The sequence below is a fragment of the Lynx canadensis genome, chromosome B4 (assembly GCF_007474595.2).
Source record: "Lynx canadensis isolate LIC74 chromosome B4, mLynCan4.pri.v2, whole genome shotgun sequence".
Taxonomy (NCBI): Eukaryota; Metazoa; Chordata; class Mammalia; order Carnivora; family Felidae; genus Lynx; species Lynx canadensis.
Window position 1 is genome coordinate 133,436,138 of NC_044309.1, and position 23,069 is coordinate 133,459,206.

At 38.7% G+C, this 23,069-nt stretch overlaps 3 protein-coding genes across 6 annotated transcripts in view; 1 reads left to right on the top strand and 2 right to left on the bottom strand.

Moving 5' to 3' along the window:
- The window catches only part of ST13 (ST13 Hsp70 interacting protein), a 42,233-nt gene extending 30,688 nt beyond the window's left edge, over positions 1 to 11,545 (bottom strand). The window contains exons 1-2 of one of the 2 annotated variants that reach the window (XM_030320740.1): positions 11,534 to 11,545; positions 1,045 to 1,049 (exon numbers count right to left, since the gene is read on the bottom strand). Coding sequence is in view for 1 of the 2 variants with exons in the window: in XM_030320739.2 (XP_030176599.1) it covers positions 1,246 to 1,355 (110 nt within the window). In the remaining variant the exon portion in view is untranslated. Of the gene's footprint in view, positions 1 to 1,044; positions 1,050 to 1,245; positions 1,508 to 11,533 lie in introns of those variants that run through there. The other variant, XM_030320739.2, reaches the window with a different exon arrangement.
- Positions 1,877 to 23,069, top strand: part of XPNPEP3 (X-prolyl aminopeptidase 3) — a 76,295-nt gene continuing 55,102 nt past the window's right edge. Inside the window, exons 1-2 of one of the 3 annotated variants that reach the window (XM_030320735.1) lie at positions 1,877 to 2,059; positions 17,849 to 17,965. In XM_030320735.1, the coding sequence (XP_030176595.1) occupies positions 1,996 to 2,059; positions 17,849 to 17,965 (181 nt within the window). In that variant the 5' untranslated portion in view covers positions 1,877 to 1,995. Of the gene's footprint in view, positions 2,060 to 17,848; positions 17,966 to 18,855; positions 19,004 to 23,069 lie in introns of those variants that run through there. The other 2 variants (XM_030320737.1, XM_030320738.1) reach the window with 2 other exon arrangements.
- DNAJB7 (DnaJ heat shock protein family (Hsp40) member B7) lies at positions 7,900 to 8,933 on the bottom strand. Its single transcript, XM_030320741.1, has one exon. It carries the CDS (start codon positions 8,827 to 8,829, stop codon positions 7,900 to 7,902), a length of 930 nt encoding a protein of 309 aa, XP_030176601.1. The 5' UTR covers positions 8,830 to 8,933.

A 23,069-nucleotide genomic window follows, 5' to 3' on the forward strand; every position in this document is an offset into this window, starting at 1 on the left:
TGTAGGTTTTTCTGTTACAAAACGGTATTCTTGTTAGCTATTGTCAATAATAGTTACGTTACTACAGTAAGTGTTCTCGGAATCTTACACTAATAGCATGAGCAAAACCTTACAGTAGTTCAAAAACTGGAGAAGTAAAAGACTGAGAAGCTTCTCAGAGAAAAAAAATTGTACCACTATATACACCGCTGACAAACTTTAACTTAAGCTTCTTCCTTATAAGAGTTTGTTGAAAAAACCATTCTTTCAAGTATTTGGTAATCGTGTGTTCCTCCTCCCCTATGAAAAGATCAATGTTCAGAGTAGTACCTCTGAGTCACGTTGCCTTGCACTGTCGCTATTATCACCATGAGGTGCGATTTGTGCCTGTGTTTCATCTTTTAAATTCCTCACCACTAATAGTGATTTTTAAAAGTCATCTCGAGGAAGATTTCCCTTTCTCCCTTAAGTTCCCCTCCAATATGCAAAATATTAATCTCTATTATATGGTAAATATTACGACAAATTTCCGCATTTATTATACTGTTTCCAAGCATCTGGCACAACGCCTACTCAATTCCGCGCACGTAGCGAAGTACTCCAGATTTAAGAATAACAAGAATAGATCATGGTTACAAGCTGGTCCTTGAAAAATCATTTTTCAAGTGTTAAGTGTGATGGCACTGCTACTACGGAGATACAGTAAGTGATTCCCAAAATAATTCTACGCAGTTAGAATCGCTGTAAATTTAAAGGTAGCCAAACAGTGTTACCATTTTTATTACAACTCATTATATAACAAGTTATCATTTTTACAACACTATTTAAAGACGTAGTGCGTAAAATAGCCATGTGTCACTGAGACCTTTTAAACAGGACGCCCGAGATTTCAAGAAAACTCTACGCGAAAGAGAAATCTTGCAGCTCCCCTTCCCCACCACCACGTCTACAGTGTCCCAAGTCCCTGCAATCGTCTGCATTTATATTTGGATCAAGACACACCCCGGACGACCTCAGGGTGAGGGGACCCAGCTGTGCCCACCCCACCCCACCTCCCGTCCCCGCCTCTACTATCTACGCTTCCCGGTCCTCCATTAGCCCCTGAAGTCGCCTTCCTTTCCTGGCCAGGGAGAGCCACAAAGAGGAGGCAACTCAGCAGGCCTCGCGGCAGAGCTCCCCGCTCGTCCTCCCCGCGCCAGCTGCGGCCCAGCTCCCCCTCCGGCCGTCCCTCTTCCCACCCCCAACGGTCCTCGGCCCGGGTCTCACCTCTCCACCCACTCCCGCAGGAAGCGCATTTCCTCGGTGTGCAGAACGCTCGGATCCTGCTTACACATTTTCACGAAGGCCCGAAGCTCGCTCACTTTGCGGGGGTCCATGGTCCAGAAGCGACGGCGGGCGGCGGACGCAGCTAAGGTGGCGGCCCGATTCCAGGCGCAGGTACTAGCCCAGCGTCACCGTGGGGAAGGGGGCGGCTGCCGCGAGACAGAACAGACTAGAACCTCCCCGGCCGCTGGCTCCTCCTACCCAACGGTCTCGTGACCCCGGGTCCTTCGCCTGTTCATTCCTACTCCCTCCACCTCTGCTCCTGCGCACTGCCTAGAACCTTCTAGAAGTGTGGCTGTTCAGGCTGTTGCCTGCCTGTACGCCCGCATTCATATATTCTAAATGCTGACCCAGTTCTCTGGGTGCATCAATCCCCCCACATGGTGCTTTTAAGAAGACGAGAAATATCAGCCCCTGCTGGTAGTCATTTAGAATCGGACATCCTATGCGTACGGGGGCATTTAATGGAGCACGACGACCTGACGCCAAATGGGCTCTCTGTCAGGAAGGCAATCATAGCGCTAAGGCGTGACGTCATCATTCAGCGCCGCTGGGGGGAAGGAAAGCCCCGCGAGCGGCGCCGGCCGGAAGGGGAGGGGTGTTTGGCTTGGTTTCCTGGCGACACAGCTCGGCGGCCCGTTGCTTCTCTGGCTGTTTTCCTTTTATCCTTCCTGCCGCGTGTGCGAGGCCGTCATGTCTTGGTTGCTCTCAGCAGCTAAGCTGGTTCCCGCCGTAGCAACCGCCCGCTGCCTCTCAGGTTAGACTCACCTCCCACGGTGTCCCTTCCGGGGCTTGCTCTCTGAGAAACCTGAGGCGCCCTAGAGGAATCCAAGTTGTTCTCAGGGAATCCCTGGTTCGGCGGACCATTCTCGTGCTGGGGCTTCCACTCCCAAACCCTTTGTGCGCTCCTCGGATTTCTTTTTTACCTGCTGCTTGTGGAAAAGGGTGGGCCCTGTTCTCCCTACCGTTGAGGTATTCTGGGAAGCTGGAATGACTGCCGAGAGAAAGTGTGTGCCATCCCCCAGAGGGGCTGTCTTCAAAGTTACTCGGACTCCCAGACGTTGTCTCAGTTATCACTTGCTTAGGTGACAAAGTGTCTCACATCAAGTAGCTCTTGCTTTTGTTAGGTTATCGAAAATCCTCTTTTCCTGTTTTCCTGTTTTCAAAGAGTGGCTTGAGAGCTGTCTACAGAATGTACAAGAAACATGTTTAGTAATACAAATCATTTGAGCAGTTCCTCTCGGAAGAGGTAATGCTTGGAGATACTCCCTGGGCTTTTCAATGTCTGAAAGCCCTGTTGGTAAAGGCAAGATGAAGGAGTCCAGGAATAATGGGGACCATTCTTTTAGGGTGTACCCTATCGTGAACAATTAATCTGATGAACATAAACCTCGATCAGTGAAAGCTGAATTATCTACCCTGCGGGCGGATCTGTCATTGGATCATATTTCAGGGTTTTTGGCCAATAGGTGAACAGTGTGTGAACCAGAGCATGTGGTATTTGAAATCAAATCTATGTCTTGGAACATATTTGTTACATTGATGTACTTTAATTTATTGAAAATGGGATGGTAATTATATCAAGATTTCTTCCTGTAAAAAATAAAAAAATAACCATTGTCCCGTGCACAGAACTTGCTCTTTGGTTCTAATAGTTAAGCTACAGAAAGCTGTCCTCCATGGGAGTAGATGAATACATTTGGAGTTCATCTTAATCACAGAGCCTTGTGACTTTTTTTTTTTTGGGATTTGTTGAGGCTTTGTGTAAAACCTTATTAATGAAAGTTTAGGACTAGATACTGGAGCATACATGCTAAGATCGTTGAAAAATGTATTCATTGTGCTTCATTTTGTCTCAATGCAGGAAGTAAATTTAACCGCTTCTTACCATTAATATCATAATATGTATTGGCATTTTGACTGGATAAGATCTCCTTGGATCTTCACAAGTTATAAGTTAGGGTAGGTATTCTCAATTTATGGATGGGGAACTGAAAGTAACACAGGATCACAAGTTGCAAGTCAGAAATTTTAATTGTGTAATTACCATCTAGTCCTTTTTCTGCTGTACCACCATTAGGTCTTAACTCTGGCTTAGTAGAGGCCTTTTGGAACTTTTTATTGAGCCAGAAAGAATGTTCTCTTCATTCAATAACTTTGTAGCAGTCTTTGTGGATGAATCTGCATTTCCGTGGAGTTGCTCACTATCTAGTCAGAATGATGGGTAAGCAATAGATAAATGACAGTATAACAATGGATTGTAATAGTCTTGACTCAAGTGACTTAGGGGCTTGTATGGCAGTAATGGATTTTTTTTTTTAAATGTCATTTTGGGATTTTACTAAGTTTCAGAGTTTAAAAATTTTACTGACTTGAGGTGCTCGTAAATAGACCTTTGAATGTCTGTGGTGCTCTTGGTTGCTGTTTAGAAAGACTCTGGGTACAGAGCCTTTGAGTAGAGTATTGGGTACAATAGGAAACTTTGAATAAGTAGAGAATAATTTTTTAAAAGCCTGTTTGCAGTTAATTCTTTCAACAAACATTGAGCACCACACATGAACATAGAGCATAGTTTCTACCATCATAGGAGACAAAAAAGCAAGTAATTGTAGTATAACATACTAAATTTAGTAACAGTGCTGTGGAGAAGGAAAAAGTGGTAGATGTTTCCTGACAGCAGGGAGGGGCCAAGAGGTAATGTAGGGCATGCCCTTAAATATTAGGAGATATTTGAGACTTGAAAAAAGGCTTTTACCAAGCAGACTAGAGTGACGTAGCCATCCTGGCAGGGGGAGCATATGCAAAGGCATGGAACAAAGCTTTGCAATCATCAGTAAGCCTGGGGGAGCTTTTTTGAAATATGGTCCTAGGCATGTTAGCAGGTGTTAAACCAAAATGGTTCTGTGGTTAAATAAGTTTGGGGAAAGCTGCATTTCATCATGCACATAATAGACTAATTCTGAGTCTCTAAGAAAGAAGTGTATTTGGCAATAATTTGCAAGCTGAATTTGACCATGGGGCCCTTTTTCTGTCATGAGTCTTGGATTTTTTATCCCTTAGAACACATTTGGGAAAAGATGTATAGAGTGAGGTGATTAACAAACCAAGTTGGGGGATGACTGGGTGGCTCAGCCGGTTAAGCATCCAACTTTGGCTCAGGTCATGATCTCATGGTTCATGGGTTCAAGCCCCACTTCAGACTCTGTGCTGACAGATCAGAGCCTGAAGCCTGCTTCAAATTCTGTACTTCCTCTCTATGCCCCTCCCCTGCTTGTGTTCTCTCTCTCAAACAAACAGACAAACAAACAAACCAAGTTGGGAGGAAAAGGAGGTTGTTGGCTCATGAAGGGTCTTGTTATTTCCAATCTTCTGGACAGTGGGAAACCATTGAGTAACTTTAAGCTATTGAGTAAGACTAAGTCTGAATTTTTAAGAGTGGAAAATGGACTGAAGGGCATGTCAGTCATTATATTTTTAGAGATGCTGGTTTTGGTTTTGTTACTGGAAAATTGCGTTTTTTCCAACCCTGAGTTGTCCCACATACATGACAGATACTTAACTAAATATCACATTTTATAAAAGTAACATTTAAAATACTTTAAGCTTATATGATTTTATTTTCTGAAAATAAGTTTTAAATGCAAATTGTCCCCAGACCTTTCTATAAAATTTCCTATCTACCAACCAACACAAAGTTAAACAAAAGCCCTCATTTTACTATAGCAGTCATTTAAAGAGTAGATGTTATAATCTTTTTTGGTTTCCAGATTTGTTGCATTGCTAAATGCCACTGAACTGTATTTTGCCAAAGGTGATTGGGTTTTATTTTTGCTTGATTATTTGTTCCCATCTTTTAGTCACATTAAAATTTGCAGTCATTACATTTCTAAGTGATAAAAGATTAAAATAATATGATAATCTTTTTGCTAAAAAAGAAAAAAACTTAAGAATTCAATGACAAGGAATATGCAGGATGCAAGTTAAGAAATTATTTTCAGTTAATAAATTCAGGCATCTCAAATGCAGCATGTCCAAAACTCAACACCTGTGGTCCTATCTGAGATAATAGCAAATCCCTTTTTTCAGTTGCTAAAGCCAAAAACCTTGACTCCTGTCATGCCCAGTATTCAGCCTATCAGTAAATTCCGTTTGGCCCTACTTTTAGACTATATCCAGAATTTGATCACTCTTTCCCCCGCCTACGTCCATCACCCTGGACCAAGCTATTACAGACTCTGCCTGAATTCCAGCAATAACCTGATTTCCCTGTTTGTACATCTGCTTATTTTGAGTCTTTTCTTGATGACAGCAGCCAGAGTGGACCTGTTGAAATATGTCAGTTTGTCATTCTTCTGCTCAGAGCCTTTAAGTGGCTTCTCGTCCCACCTATAATAACAAAGTCTGTAATGTGATCTAGCAGTACCTGCATAATCTGACCTCCTGTTACCTAATTTCATCTGCTTGTTCTCTTAATCGTTCACAATGATCTCTTTGAGCCTCAAACACACTTTACACATTCTGCATTAGAGACATTTCACTTGCTGTTCCTTCTCCTATAATTCTCTTTCACTTCATATCCAAATGGCTAACTCCTTCACTTTCTTTACATCTTTACAAAGATGTTAGCCATCACTTTTCCCTCGGTACCTTAACTAAAATTTCAACCCTCCTACTCCAAAACTTATGTCCCCTATTCTTACTTTATTTTGTTTTCCTTAACACCTATGACTGTCATTATATTTTATTTAGTATTTGTTTATTGTCTTTCTCCAGCTTTAAACTCCATGACAGCTAAGGTTTTTCGTGTTTGCTCATTACTGTATCCCAAGTACCCGACAAACAGTAGGTACTCAAAAACTACCATTGAATGAATGAATGAATGAATGAATGAATAAAACTCGTAGGCTGAAAAGTAATATATTTTGAAACTAAAATAGAGGAAACTAAGAAGTGATTGTGTTGAAATTAAACTAAGCTCATTTTAAATGTCTGAAAACATTTAGCTAAGACTACTTGCTCAATATCTGATGTAACTCATTTTTCTTCCATTGTAACCTTAAACTATAGTGGGTAGAGATGTTTTGGAGTAATGTATTTGTAGATCCTTTGTACGTGGTATATACTAAAAAAGAAAATAGAAAGTTTCCTATCTGGAGTGAGTCACTGGTGGCCTGCCATACATGATATAGCCACATTGCTCTGAGAAATCCAGGATAAGTCTAGCTTTCTTTTTTAATTCTGGTAAAATACACATAACATAAAATTTACCATGTTAATTATTTTAAAATATATATTGTGAAACAGACCACCAAACAACACCTCTCCCTCCCTTGCCTCAGTAACTACGATTCTACTTTGTTTTTATGAACTTCTTACCTTATGTAAGTAGAATCATAAGGTATTTTGTCTTTATGGCTGGCTTATTTCACTTACCGTAATGTTTCAAAGTTTACCTATTTTGTAGCATTTAACAGGGTTTCCTTTTTAAAGCTGAAAAGGGCTGCCTGGGTGGCTCAGTCAGTTAAGCGTACGACTTCAGCTCAGGTCATGATCTCGAGGTTCATGAGTTCAAGCCCCGCGTTGGGCTCTGTGGTAACAGCTCAGAGCCTAGAGCCTGCTTCGGATTCTGTGTCTCTCTTTCTCTGCCCCTCCCCCACTCACGCTCTATCTCTCTGTCTCAGAAATAAATAAATGTAAAAAAAATTTTTTTTTAATAAAAAAAAAAGCTGAATAATATCCCACTATATGCATGTATATTCATTTATTGATATTTGGGTTGCTTCCACCTCTTGGCTGTTGTGAATAGGTGCTACTGTAAACATGGGAATGCAAATATAACTGGCTATTTTTAACTTAAGAGAAAATACTTTATACTTTAATTTTTATTTATAATGTACTTATGTATGAAATGCTCTACCTCTATTGGAAAAAAGTCATTTCATGAATAATTATATAGTCTGAATCTGTACATCGTAATAAATTTTTAGCTCCTAATGTGGTACATATTTCAGAAGTTTGTATAGTGGTTTTAAACAGATAAAAGGAATGAAATAGATCATGAATTCTGCTAAAGAAAAACTCTATGATTTGTAAATGTTCAGCTCAGAAATAGTAAAATAGTATTTCCTGTTTTCCAAATTCTTAACATCACTGTCGCCACAAACTCGTCTTTTTCTGACATACCTACTCCAAACAGCACTGACCACAGGTCCACAATCCTGTTAAACATGTTAAAAACATAATATTAGTATAGTTCTAAACAAATGTTATCTACAAAACTCTGTGATTAACAAAAACACACAAAGAGTCATGTTCAATTGTTATATGAACATAATGTGTCTGAAGAGTCAATTTAGGGGCGCCTGGGTGGCGCAGTCGGTTAAGCGTCCGACTTCAGCCAGGTCACGATCTCGCGGTCCGTGAGTTCGAGCCCCGCGTCAGGCTCTGGGCTGATGGCTCAGAGCCTGGAGCCTGTTTCGGATTCTGTGTCTCCCTCTCTCTCTGCCCCTCCCCCGTTCATGCTCTGTCTCTCTCTGTCCCAAAAATAAATAAACGTTGAAAAAAAAAAAAAATTTAAAAAAAAAAAAAAAAGTCAATTTAACGATTCCTTTTGGTTGACTTCTTCTGCACCTCTTTATGCTTCTTTTTTTTTTTTCCCCTCTTACCACCTTCTTTGAATCCTGCTGAGAAAATAGAGGGATCCCAGTTGCTGGTGACCCAAGGTATATCTTGCTCATCATTGTCCACAAAAGTATGTTGAGTTACATGTTTGGGTCTGAAGTACTTTGGTGAATAATTGTTGAATAACTGTCTTCTCCAGCTGCATTCTTCTGCAAAGCCCTCTTCATCTGCCACACCATTTATAAGGAAGGACTTCAGTTTGCCATCATCTTCAACTTCTCTTTCTTGATCATTCTCAATAATTCTCTGTGTATTTGTATTTTTGCCATTAGCAGTCTTACCCGAAGTTTTAACAGATCTGTAGTTGCCCATCCTACTATTATCAGATGCCAACAAGGAGAATGAATTAAGGCCCTCATGGCCCGGTGAACCATATGGTATATATCCTGTAGCATATGAAGAAAATCTCTCAAAAACTGGATATTCACTGGAGGTAGCGAAGAAGGATCTTGTACCACTGCTTCCATAGGAGCCTCTTGGACTATTTAAAAGGTCCTCAAGTGAGTCTTCAAAGAAATGAAATGAAAATGGATCCCTTTCACCAAAAATTTCTCTAAAGACATCATCTGGCTTACAAAATGTGAAGCCATACTCAAAAGAATCATCAAAATGACTTCTGCTTCCACCATTTAATCCTTCCTGGCCATATTTGTCATAAATGTCCTGTTTTTCACTATTTGATAATACTTCATATGCCTCAGCTACTTCTTTGAATTTTCTCTCAGCTTCTTTATTTTCTGGATTTTTATCAGGGTGCCATTTAAGTGCCACTTTACGATAAGACTTTTTAATGTCCTCAGGTGAAGCATATCTCTGCACTCCTTGAACTTCATAGTAATCCACCATGTTTTAACAGGTCATTGGAAAGGGGTGTTCTGGGTCTGAGTAGTGAGAACTGTAGCTTCCTCTCAGCTGGAGCACTCCTGGTGGTGGTGGTGGAGGCAGTGACTGCAAATAGGCACTTTTTACATTGAAGACAATGTTACTACCATGGACACTGCTAGGAGACATTAGGATACTGATTTTGTGGCAAGCAGAGTTACCAGCTTATGTCAGAGAGGTTTGCATTATGGTGTCATTCCGGGGTTGGGGTAGGGACTAGACCTTCCAAATAAAGCTAGTCCAGAGTCATACCAGACCATCCTGAAGCCTCAGGACTATTTCCCCTATATTTCCCTGGAAGTCTCCAACAGTGCCTCGTAAACTAGTGGAACCTGTTGTTGATAGCCACAGCATGCCCCTTGCATGATAGGACCTTCAGGCTGCTGAGCCTTAATAACTTCCCAGTTCTGTGATTTGGCTTTGAAAAATGAAGAAATTGAGAACTACATGAAAAAGTATTCAAATAGTTGACATAATTTATTTATTTCAGTCAAGAGACAGTTGTACTGAAAACAAACAACTTGATTACGGTATAATAAGGGCTATGATGGGGGAAGCACTGGATGCTAAGCAATCATATGAGAGACACCTAGCCCAGACTTGGGGTGATTCCTGAGGAAGGAGCATAATATACAAGCTTTCTGCATGCCAGTATTGAATCATTTGAGATGACAGTACCTTTACCCACTTAAAAGTTTACAACTTTAAAACACGTAAAGATTTTGAAAGTTGTACACTTATGTATTCAGTATATATTATTGAATTTCTACTTTGTGCAAGGCACAGTTTTAACCGCTGATGATAATGACATTAAAAAATAGCAATTTTCATGGTGTTTTCTCATTAATGAAGTATAAATAATAAATGATTTGAGATAATGTGATACGTGCTCCCCCTCAAAAAAAAATGGTAGTGTGATGGGGGCAGAGAGCTACTCTAGATTGGTTTTTCAATTCCCTATAGTATATATGTCTACATGTATGTATGGTATACACATGATTGTATTTGCTTGCTATTGAAAATAATAACAAGAAGAAGAATAAAATCACCTGAGTACCATTTTTAGGTCAAACACCTAAAGTGTTTACACAGTTTACACAAATGACTTAACACAGTCTCTCATGTAATTGTAACAGCATTCCAGAAAGTAAATATTTTGTGCCCATAAGAAACCTGAGGTTCTTCAAATACATTTGTCTAAGGCTATCTAGCTTATTAGTGAAAAATAATGATATTTGAACTTGAATCTGATTCCAAATTTTACTCTTTCTACTCTACTGCATTTTTTGGACAAGGGTTTAGGAATTTAGGCTCTAGACATTCTACAAATATGTATTGAGAACCTGTGACACAGAGAGGAGTTAGAAAATAGAAAATTCTGCTCTCAAGGAATTTATACAATTGAAAAAAACATTCAAAAACTAACTTCAATAGAGTGTGAAGGTATAAAACAAGGATTTGTTTCTAATTATTCCTCTCCCTTATCTATTGGCCCTTCCAGCTGCTATGCCACTTTCTCTCATTCCTTTACAGTAAAACTTGTCAAAATTATCCTCTCTGCTTGATGTTTCTGCAGAAGCATTCTGCAGAATAGATGTTCCATCCTATTCTTTGTTGGCACACTCCAATCTGGCATCTACTTCCCCCCCCCCGTCTCATTAAGTTATAATTTACATATAACATGTTTAAGGTGTACAATATAATGATTTGATATATGTACATATAGTGAAATGATTACCAAAATAAGTTTAGTTATCACCCATGACTTCACATAGTTACAATTTTTCTCTTGTGATAAGATCTTTTTTAAGTAAATTCTGCCCAACGTGGGGCTTGAACTCACAACCCCGAGATCAAGAGACTCATGCTCTACTGATTGAACCAGCCAGGTACCCTATTTTTCTTGTGATAAGAACTTTGAAGCTCTATGTTTTTAGCAATTTTCAAATACACAATGAAGAATTGTTAAGTATAGCCACTATGCTGTAGATTACATCCCCAGAACTTATTATCTTATAATTGGAAGTTTATACCTTTTGACCACCTTTACCCATTTTGGCTTCTATCTTTCATACTTTACTAACATTGTTCAGGTCACCTTGGTGGCTCAGTCAGTTGAGCAACTGACTCTTGATTTCAGCCCTTGCAGTTTATGAGATCCAGCTCCACTTCAGGCTGGGCTCTGTGCTGACAGTGCAGAGCGTGCTTGTGATCCTCTCTCTGCTCCTCCCCTGCTCATGCTGTCTCTGTCTCTCTCTCTGTCTCTCTCTCTCTCTCTCTCTCTCTCTGAAAATAAACATTTAAAAAATAAATAAGGGGCACCTGGGTGGTTCAGTCAGTTAAGCATCTGACTGCAGCTTAGGTCATGATCTCACGGTTCACAAGTTTGAGCCCTGTATCAGGCTCTGTGTTGACAGCTCGGAGCCTGAAGCCTGTTTTGGATTCTGTGTCTTCCTCTCTCTCTGCCCCTCCCCCACCCATGCTCGCGCGCGCTCTCTCTCTCTCTCTAAAATATTAGAAAAAACATTTTTTAAGTAAGATGAATAAATAAAACTGTACTTGTCAGGTTCTCCATTGAATTCTGTGCTGCCAAATCCAGTGGTTGTCCTCACACAGGTGAGCACTTCCTCTATTAAATTATTAAATACTTGTTTAACTTCCTAAAAACCATTTTCCTCTAGTTTGCTTCCTTTTCTCCTGTGCTTTTCATTCTCACGCTATAATGGTAACTAAACTTGACCTACACAGTTCTGTGTAGGTAGTATCCAGTCCCAGGGCTTTAGATACCATCTGTGTGCTTATAACATCTTAATTCATGTATCTAGCCTGTTAGTTTCCCCTGAACCTCAGATTGCCTATTTGAACTCTCATTTGAAATATCCAATAATTATCTCAGTCTTTGCCATTTCGTTTAATGGTACAAACATCTATCTTGTTATTCAGGCCAAAAAACCCAGGAATCGTCTTAATTTCTTTTTTCTTCACTCCCTGCATCTAATCAAAAGGCAGACTTCTTGACTTGTGGTCTTCAAAATATATGCCAGTCTAATCACTGGGGAAATAAAGTCTAATCACTGGGGAAATGATTCCTGCCCTTCCAAAAGTTTATAATAGACTGGCAAACTAATTAGCAATTAAGTGCAGTATAGTAGGTATTAACAATAGTAACAGAAGTAAACATGGGAACATTGAGGAGGGGCATTTACATCAGAATCAATAAGGATAGGGAATTAGACTTCTTAGGGTAAGTGATGTATGAGCTAATTTTTGAGCTCATGGAAGCAGGCAAAAGCCATTGTTAAGAGAACTGTATTTTTGAAGGCAAGTACTGTTACAGTACAGACTAATTAGCTGGGGCTCCTCCTGTGTGGCTGTACTAATGTTCTTTTGAGGATTATTAGGCCAGAGGAATAGACAGGGGCCAGATCATGAAGGGTGCTAAGCTAGGGGTTGAAGTGTATTCTGAAAGATAGAAAATTCTAGGCATATACTGTTAGTGTAGGAAGCTGGAAAGTTAAGGACAGATCCTGAATTTAAACAGGAATTAGTTGACAGTACTTTTGAGGACATCAAGGCAAAGGACTAGAGGGATCACTTTGGAAATAGTATAGCTATAGAAGATGAGTTACGAAGAAAGATAAGATCCAAGAAAGGCAGACCAGTTAAGAGACATAGTGTCCAGGTGAATTGAAGAGGGTCTATACTAAGGAAGTGGCCCTACTTTGGATCAGATTGGATTTTAGAAATAGGACTCTACATACCAGTTTTGCTACTATGTGATATTGAGCAAAAAAATCCTGTTTACTTAAATGTAGGTAAAGGTATTGTTTATTTGCATTTGTTAGACTTAAGCTTCCTATGCCAGGAAGTGGTCCAAAATAGATGGATTGATATTCTAGTATTATTTCATTTGAACATAAAAAAAGAGAATTGAGGGGCACCTGGGTGGTATGGTCGGTTAAGCGTCCAACTTCGTCTCAGGTCACGATCTCCTGGTCTGTGGATCTGAGCCCTGTGTCGGGTTCTATGCTGACAGCTCAGAGCCTGGAACCAGCTTTGGATTCTCGCTCTCTCTCTGCCCTTCCCCCACTCATGCTTTGTCTCTGTCTCTCTCTCAAAAACAAACATTAAAAAAATTAAAAAGACAATTGGTTAACATTTTACATCCAATTATTTTACTGCCAAAATGGTAGTGTAGACAATGTAGTCTAATGGTTATGGCTCTATAAATAGATTGTTCAAATCCTAGTTCTGTCTCAGTAATTCTTCATCTTGGGCCAGTTTCTTAACTTTTCTGTGTATCTTTTTTTCCTCATCTTTAAATAGGCAGTGCTGTAATAACATCTCCTTCAAGCATACATGCAATTATTTGTTTAAAGAGAATATAGATGTGGTTTCAACAAAAATAAGTGTGATTTCAACAAAAAAGTGATATTACTGGCTGTTTCAAGGAAGGGAGACAGGTTAACTTGGGGACAGGTGTGAGAGGAAGGCTTTTCCCTATGAATTTACTACATCTTTTGAACTTTGATCCATATGAACATGTTACCAGCTCAAACATAAGTTAAAAGTTTGGAATAGTAGTTACATTACACAGCTGTAAGGATTAAATACGTGAATACATGCAGAGTCCTTAGAATACTTTCTGGAATATAATAAACAATAGTAATGTTAGCTGTCACCAAGATCATTATTATTAGCAATGATGCTGGGATTTGAAAGTATTAAATACACTGTGCCTCTGTTTGTTGTAATCAGGAAAAATGGAGCGGAACCCTATAATGAACTTTGATTAATAAGCTCCTATAATGGAGCTTTGATTAGGACAAGAGTTTGTTTACAGGTGAAAAAAGCTCAGGTAGTTCTGCTAAACTCCTAATTGTATTCCTCTTCTTCATAACACTCCATCCCAGTCACTGTACCAACATGTTCGTGCACATGGACAGCCCATTATCTTCTCTTCCCTGTTAAAGAAGAGAAACACTTCTCTACTTTCTCTCTACTTTCAAGAAACACAACTGTCAAGCGTCAAATAACTAAAAGGTAAAGTGGGCCAAAGGCCGCTATGCATAGGGAAAGGTCATTTCTGCAAGTAACACTGTAGGGAACCTGATGATTGGATGAGGCGGAAGTTGGTCTCAGGATCCCCTTATGCTCTTAACATTATTGAGCATCCTCACATCCCTCCTCCTCCTGAACTGGAGCCGCCCTCAGTACAGAGATACAGTCTTTTAGTGCAGTGTTTTCCAGTGACAAGTTGTAGTCTTAGTGGGTCATCGTATTGGTTTCCTGAGGCTGCCATAACAAATTACCACAAACATGGTGGCTTAAAATAATAGAATTCTCTCACAGATTTGGAGGCCAGAGGTCTGAAATCAAGTGGCAGTGGGGCTGTATTCCTTCCAAGAGCTCTAGGAAAGAATCTGTTCTTTACCTTTCCAGCTTCTGGTGGCTGTAGGTGTTCTTTGGCTTGTGGCCACATCACTCCAATCTCAGCTTCCACATGCCTCCATTACTTCTTCTTTTCTCTTGCCTATCTCAAATCTCTCTCTCTCTGCATTCCTCTTATAAGAGGACTTGCCATAGAATTTAGGACCTACCCAGATGATCCACGATGATGTCCTCATTTCAAGATCCTTAATTACATCTGCAAGACCCCTTCTTTAAATAAATTAGTAGTCACAGGTTCTAGGGATTAAGATGTGGACATATCAGGGCGCCTGCATGGCTCAGTCAGTTAAGCAACCAACCCTTGATTTCCGCTCAAGTTGTGATCTCACAGTTCGTGAGTTTGAACCCCAGATCGGGCTTCATACTGTCAGACGCTATCAGCATGGAGCCTGCTTGGGATTCTCTCTCTCCCTCTCTCTCTGCCCCTCCCCGGCTCACACTCTCACTCTCAAAATGAATAAACAACAACAACAAAAAAGGATGTGGACATATCTTTTGGGAGCCACCATTCAAGACATTGCAGTAATAAAATCATGTTAGTGCACTGAGAAATTTTTTAATGAAATAAGACAGAAAAGTATTGGTCATAGTATAGTATTTAGTGAAATTTTTATGTATATCATATTTATATGTGTATACTAGGTTACCATGTAAAATATATTTCTTACTGTGAGTCTTGGTTTCACAAGTTTGAAAGCCACTACCTAATATTACTGCATTATTTCACAGGTAAAGAAGTGGTGCAAAGGAATTTATGTAACATGCTGAGATCACATAGATCATAGAACTGGCATTTTTTTCCTACTATACCACGCTGCCTTTAACTCTGTCTTGGATTGCCTTTCAGATGATTGTGTACTTCCTTCATTTTTCTCTATGCTTAACTCATCTTTTCTTGTTCCTTTTATTTTATTATGAAAAGTTTCAAACCTATACAAGTAGATAGAGTATATATAATGGACTCCCATGTACCCATCACCCAGCTTCAACAATTATCACCTCGTGGCTTCTTTCATCCAAATCCCCGTTCAGAATCTCCCCAATCCACCCCACCCCCATGTTATTTTGAGATAAATTCCAGGTCATATCACTTCATCTATAAATATTTCAGTTTATATCTCTAAAAGTGTGTGGTTTTAACATAAGCACAGCACTATTATCACACCTTAAAGAAGTAAACATTACTTCTGTAATCCTATTAAATATGCAATTGTCCAAATTTCCAATTTTTTCGTAATTATAGTAAATAGTATGAGTGGATACTTGATAGACAATTTGTTGCTTGAATCAGGATCCATATAAGGCTCACATAATACAATTGGTTGATAAATTTTTTTAAGGTTTTCTTAATCTACGGATTCCTCCTTCCATCTCTTACCATCCCTACCTGCCATAAAATTTATGTGCAAGAAACGGAGTTCTTTGTCCTGTAGTATTTCCCACATCTGGATTTTGTTGATTACATCCCTATATTGTCCTCTAGCAAGTTCCTCTGTCCCCTGTATTTTTGTAAAGTGCTTGCCTCATCTTTATTAAGCTTTAAATTTATATAGACTGGACATATTCCCTAATATGTATTCTGTACATTTTCTAAACAGATTCCAGGAAATACTTGTTTTGTCCTTTTTCTTATTTTTTCACTATTTTTAACTGTATTTTCATGCTGCCCAGAAACTTTTGCCATTTTCTGTATTTTTAATCATCCAAAAAGCTATAATTTTTTTCAGTAATCCTCTGAAAATTTAATTCAGAGTTAACATTTAAGATTCTTAACTCATCAAATATATACACCTCATTCATTCACACTACATAGTCCCTACAAAAACCTTTAACTTGATCCAGACATCACATTCTGCCATTGTAGCGATTGTAGGTTCACAAGGAGATTTTACAGTACTGATTCTGTTTTTGGGATCAGCAGAGAACACCTACTGAGCAGCAGGATGGAGGGATAAGAACAAAGATTTCAAAGTTTAATAGATTTAGGCTTCAATCCTAGCTTCCTCATTACTAACTGTAACATCGCACAAATTACTTCTCTGAGTCTGATTCCTTTTTTGTAAAAAAGCAATGATGTTGGCAGTTAAAATCCTAATTCCTTAATTTGGTATACAGAGCTTTCAATGGTCTGATCCTTAACCTTTCTAATCTTTTCTTCCTCCATCAACACTGACCTGAAACTCTCTTCCCCTACACACACACACACACACACACACACACACACACACACACATACACACATGCATGTACATACACACATACCCAGTGCCTTCTATGACTTCCCTTTTGTAATCTCATTTATGATACCTTCCACACCCCTCTTTCTCTTTCACTTGGCTGATTCCTTTTTTTTTTTTTTAAGATTTTATTTTTAAGTAATCTCTACACCCAACTTGGGGCTCTTACTTAAAACCCCGAAATCAAGTTGCATGCTCTACCCACTGAACCAGCCAGATGCCCTCGACTACCTTATTCAGAGCAGGCATCCCCTACCTCTAGAGTCCCACACCAACACCCCTTTGTGTGTGTCTCTGTGTTCCTCAGAGCACTGTATCTGTATCTATATCATATTGCACCCATCCACAGTATTGTTTCAGTCTTTGTGCTCTCAAAAAACCTTGTGAATGAATCCACCATGGTGTTCACCATGTAGTGCTTGAATGTTTTGTCTCACCTCCACTGGACTGTATATTCTCTAAAGACCAGAGCATAGGGGCGCCTGGGTGGCGCAGTCAGGCGTCCGACTTCAGCCAGGTCACGATCTCGCGGTCCGTGAGTTCGAGCCCCGCGTCAGGCTCTGGGCTGATGGCTCAGAGCCTGTAGCCTGTTTCCGATTCTGTGTCTCCCTCTCTCTCTGCCCCTCCCCCGTTCATGCTCTGTCTCTCTCTGTCCCAAAAATAAATAAACGTTGAAAAAAAAATTAAAAAAAAATAAATAAAAAAAATAAAGACCAGAGCATATAGTCCTCATTCTTTTGTCTTCTTCTAGCATGTGTTCCAGTCACATGCTTAATCTTACTGAATGATGCTAATAGTGTCTGTTGTATACTATGATAAAGCATTTTTATACCTTATTTTATCTACCTCTAACATTCCAAGATTCAATGAGATATCATGTTTTTTTGTACTTCATATATTCTCAATAAAAATGTTAACTCTCTTTTTCTGAGTTTTAGGATACAGCTTTTTCTGAATTTTAGGACACAGTATTTCTGTGAAATACTTCCTAACCCCTTCCTTGCTTTTGTTTGTTGCCTTCCTTCTGTTCCCATAGTTCCTTATTCATACCATAGTCCTATTCTGTATATATGTAGCAGATTGAAGTCACTAAGGGTAAAAATGATCTCATTTCTGTTTTCCCAGGGCCCAAGACAGGCCCTGACTGGCACAGAGGGAGGGCCATATAAATATTGAAGGAGATACTAATTTGCATTTTTCTAGAGCATCCAACTGCTAGAGATCGATAAATGTATATACACTGTGAGGACTTTCTTGATTATTGTTCCATTCTACTCTCTTCATTTTTCCTTCAGGATTCATGTCATGTTCTCAGCGAAGGTACTCCCTCCAGCCCATCCCAGAGAGGAGAATTCCAAACCGATACTTAGGCCAGCCCAGCCCCTTCACACACCCACACCTCCTTAGGCCAGGTAAGCCCTTTTAACCATAAATCTCTCTCTTCATATGCTTTATTTAGAACTGTGCTGTCCAATAGATTTTTTTTTTTGCAGCAGTGTAAATGTTCTAGCTCTATGCTGCCCAATACAGTAACCACTAGCCACAAGTGGCTATTATATACTTATAATGGTGCTAGTGCAACTGAGAAACTAAATTTTTTATTTTATTTTTATTTTTATTAACTTAATTTTAAACTTAAAAAGGTATGTGTGGTTGTTGGTACGGTGTTGACATCGCTATCTAGAGCAATAAATGTAAGTCTTACAATTCAGAATTATCCATGAAAAGTATGTAAACCATAATGTTTTAAAAGTTATATTACTTTCTAAGACAGTTGCTAGAACTGTATTCAAATGATTGATTCCTTGTGAACTGCTGTGTTAAAGACATTTGAGAAAACATGTTTTTCTTGAGTGCCCAGTGGGCTCAGTTGGTGGCGAGTGCAACTCTTGATCTTGGAGTCGTGAGTTCAAGCCCCACATTGGGCTTGGAGCCTACTTAGAGAAATGAAAGAAAGAAAACGTGTTTTTCTTCAAAGTACTAAATGTTCATTTCCTTTTGTTTAACAAAAATATTGCTGTATAGGTTACACTAGATTTCCAGATTTGACTTTCACAGCTTTGGGAGGTGATAACAGTGACAAAAAGGCAGTTAAGGGATGAACTGTGGTGAATGAAAATCATCACAAAGAGGTAAGTAGGGTAAAACCAAATGCTTTGTAGAAAAAGCAGTCAGGTTTTCAAGGGAAATTAATCATTGCTTCTGTCATGGGAAGGTAAATCTGTATTTACTTTGTGAGCATATGTACTAAGAATCTCAATTGCCTTTAGAAATATGTTACTCTTTCACTGTCTCCACTCAGTGAATGATACCAGTGTGTCTCTCAGTGAGGGCTTCCTTTTGCTGATTCTTCATCAGACTGGAATTCCTGCTGGGAAATCGGCTGAGACTCAGGAAATGCAGCTCACCACTGAAACACACAAGAAATCAGAGTTTTTCAAAGCTGTAAGGTAAGCTTAATAGCAGTCCAGTTAGTATTAACTTAAGTATTTCTCTAATCTGTCAACCTACCTATAGCTTCAATTTTTTTTAAAAGGAAATAGAATTGGCATTAAGTTTTACCAGCTTTGAAAATTACTGATTTCTCGTGGTGAGATATTTTTACATGGTGAGCTGCATTTTCTAGGCCTTGAAACTAGTAATTATATTGTCAAGATGATGGCCTCTGTGTCTTAAACAGTTGGCTATTGTATGTTATGTGCATGATAACTATATAAAAAATGATTATGAATAAAAATACATATACACATTCATACATATACATATGTTCTTTTCAGCTATGGAGGGAAAAGGGATGCCTGTCTTAATTTTTACTCTTCTGGACATAGGATTTTAGATATTGGGCTAAGAAGGAATAGAATTTTAACTTTTTTTTTTAATGTTTATTTATTTTTGAGAGAGACAGAGACAGAACGTGAGTGGGTTAGGGGCAGAGAGAGAGGGAGACAAAGAATTCGAAGCAGACTCCAGGCTCTGAGCTGTCAGCACAGAGCCTGATGCGAGGCTCAAACCCACAAGCCATTAGATCATGACCTGAGCCAAAGTCGGACGCTCAACAGACTGAGCCACCCAGGTGCCCCAGAAGGAATAGAATTTTAAAACAGAATCATCAGGATTAAAGAAACCAGATATACAATTTCTGGAGGCAAAAACTATATAAGTATCCAAAGTATTAATCATTTGTCTTTTTCCATGTAGATATGGAAGTGGTAAAATGGTTATGGAGTGGAGAAAGAGTAAATTATTAAGAAAAATTAAAAGGGATATAATACTTTTTTAAAAATTTCTTTCACAGAGCCAGTCTGTTAGTTTGGAGCCTGAAATTATATCCTCCGCTACTTGGTTTGCTTCTAAAAATTTCATGTTTGGCGTAGCTATTTTCCTAGTATTTATAAGTACTTAAAACTTTTGGAAAACACCTCAGTCCCTTCTCTAATTATTACACAAGGTCTATATAGAAAAACTAGAGAATACAGATAAAAGTAATTTTTTTTAATTACTCAAAATCCCTCCACTCATAGAAAACTGCTATTGAGATTTTGGCATATATATCTTTCTAGACTTATTTCTCATATAGGTATATGTGTGTGTGTGCATGTGTGTATGTATACACATGTGTACACATTCTATACCAATCAATTATTTCCTTAAAATAAGGTTGGCTCTTTCTGAATGTTGGGGAGCTATTTCCTCTGGGTTTCTCCTGGCTATACCTACCTAAGTTTGCTGAAGCAAGAGTAACCTGGAAAATATTCAGCAGAATGGCTCAGAGATGAAGGAATTCTGTCCTAGTTATGCTACTACTGCTTGAGATAGAAATAAAAAATCAGATTTCCCCAAGTCCTGGTGATTTCTAAAACTTATTTCCTTAAAGAAATCAGCATTGTAGACGATTGATTGATTGAATGATTGATTTTTAAGTAATCTCTACTCCCAATGTGGGGCTCAAACTCACAACCCCAAGATCAAGAGTTGCATGCTCTACTGACTGAGCTAGCCAGGCACCCCCTCTCCCCCATTTCTTTATTAACATTGCCATCCTGGTGCTAAGGACTGTGTCTGTAGAGCCAGAAAATGTCAGTTCATCCACTTTGATCACTAAAATGCCCTCCACTTATCACCCAAGCCAGAAAAAATGATTCCATGAAGGAAGGCAAATGACACAGTTATGAACTGTGAATCTACTTTTTATAATATTTGTGTGAGAAAGTTCTCTGACATTGCCACAAGAGCAACGCAGTCATTAGAATAGCAAGGTGTTCAACTCACATAAACACTGCAATTTATCAGAGAATAGGAAGAATTACTGCCAAATGAAGCATTATTTCCAAGAACATGTATTTCTAACATTGTTACATTCCTAGACACAATAATTTTGGATATGTAATATAGTTTGTAGCACCTTAAGAAAGGGCTCTTATTTAGAGAGTTTGGCTTATCAGAATGACTTGTCTGGCATATCCAGAACTGGTTATTGGTTTTCTTTCAACTACAACAGTGAACAGATCCATTGGGAAGTATTCAACTGTATGGCCCACAATTTGGGAAAATGCTTTTACCATTTACCTGATTGTCCCTTATCAACTATGATGGCTGAGACTATACAGTTATTGTCAAGTATTTTGTTAAGTAATATTTAAAATGATGAAAAGAGTGGTTCTAGAGTGAGTGCTAGATAATAATTCCTGAATCTTCTTCCCTTAGAAGCGTCCAAACCAATTAGGTATCCATCTTTCAGTCATGGTTTAGTTGTAGTTCTGCCTTGAGCAAGGGGTATGTTTTTTTTTTTTTTTTAAGTTTTGTTAAAATGGTTGACTTTAAAAGATCAAGATTTATTTTGGTGGGGTGAGATTTTTATACTATTTAAAAGATTAAAATATATGTTCAAGAAATGATGGAAATTAAAAATGGTCTGAATCTGCCTAGACCATTGAGTGAGTTTTTTCAAAATATAAATACATACTAGGATCCCATAGACTTACTGAATCTCAAGGGAAGGGCTTAGGCCCTATGTTTTGAAGAGCTCCCTGGGTGTTTCTGATGCACATCACCTGCCTAATGGGCACTCATTAGATGGGTGCGTGAGATGCCTGAAGCCAGATCTTTGGCCACAGGCCATATTTTGAAGCAGAGTGTACCTTTACTTTTCTTATGTCCTCATCCCCAAACACTCAGTTCTTAAATTTATTCATATCTTTGAGAGAAAGAGGGACAGAGTGTGAGCAGGGGAGGGGCAGAGAGAGAGGGAGACACACAATCTGAAGCAGGCTCCAGGCTCTGAGCTGTCAGCACAGGGCCCGACGCAGGCCTTGAACCCATGAACCATGAGATCATGACCTGGGCCGAAGTTGGATGATCAACCAACTGAGCCACCCAGACGTCCAAATTTATTCATATCTTTATCATCACCACCATCACACATTTACTGAATGATCTCTTTGTATTTATGTAGCCATTTCAAAACACTGTTTATACGTTATACCTGATAAGCAGAATACTAGTATAAAAACATTTTATATTCTAGAGCTTCTAAATTTAAGTTCAGGGCCTACTTTTTCATAGATATTTTACCATGAAGTGTACCTGTTTTTATAAAGTAACATATTTTCTTTTCTCACTTCCTGTGTACCTCTGGAATTTTAAAAATAACGATATATTCGTATTGATTATTCATTTTCCCTTTGTCTTCGTCTTCTGAAGTAGAGTTTTTGTTTTTGTTTTTTACATCCAAGTTAGTTAGCATATAGTGCAATAATGATTTCAGGAGTAGAATCCAGTGATTCATCCCCTACATACAACACCCAGTGCTCATCCCAACAAGTGTCCTCCTTAATGCCTCTTGCCCATTTAGCCCATCCCACCACCCAGAACCCCTCCAGCAACCCTCAGTTTGTTCTCTGTATTTAAGAGTCTCTTATAGTTTTTGTTCCCCTCCCTGTTTTTATGTTATTTTTGCTTTCCTTCCTTTATGTTCATCTGTTTTGTATCTTAAATTCCTCATATGAATGAAATCATATATTTGTCTTTCTCTGACTAACTTCACTTAGCATAATCTTCTGAAGTAGATTTTAATGCAAAATAAAGACCAGAGTATTTACATATATAAATTTACAGGTGAATAAACCTATATATTTAACCTATATGTATATGTTGATTACTCATTCCAAAGTACCATTATACAGATAGCTAGCTCATAGAAATTCCATAAACAGCCATCTAGTACAGAATTATAGAGTATTTCTGTTTTTTAATGCTGGGAGAAAAAAAAATTTGAATTATAATAATGTTCCTGCAGCTTAAATACTGGTACATTAAGAATAAATGACTTTTCTGTTTCTCTTTAACCTTTGTGCATATTTCTCATTCATATCGAGAAATTCTCTGAAGTAAAGATTAGCAAGAATCTGCCCTAGACAAGAATCAGGAATTTTCTAAAGAATTGAATAATAAAAAGCTTCTGAATCACTTGTGAATGATAAGACTCATTCTTTTTTTTTTTTTTAAGTTTTCATTTAT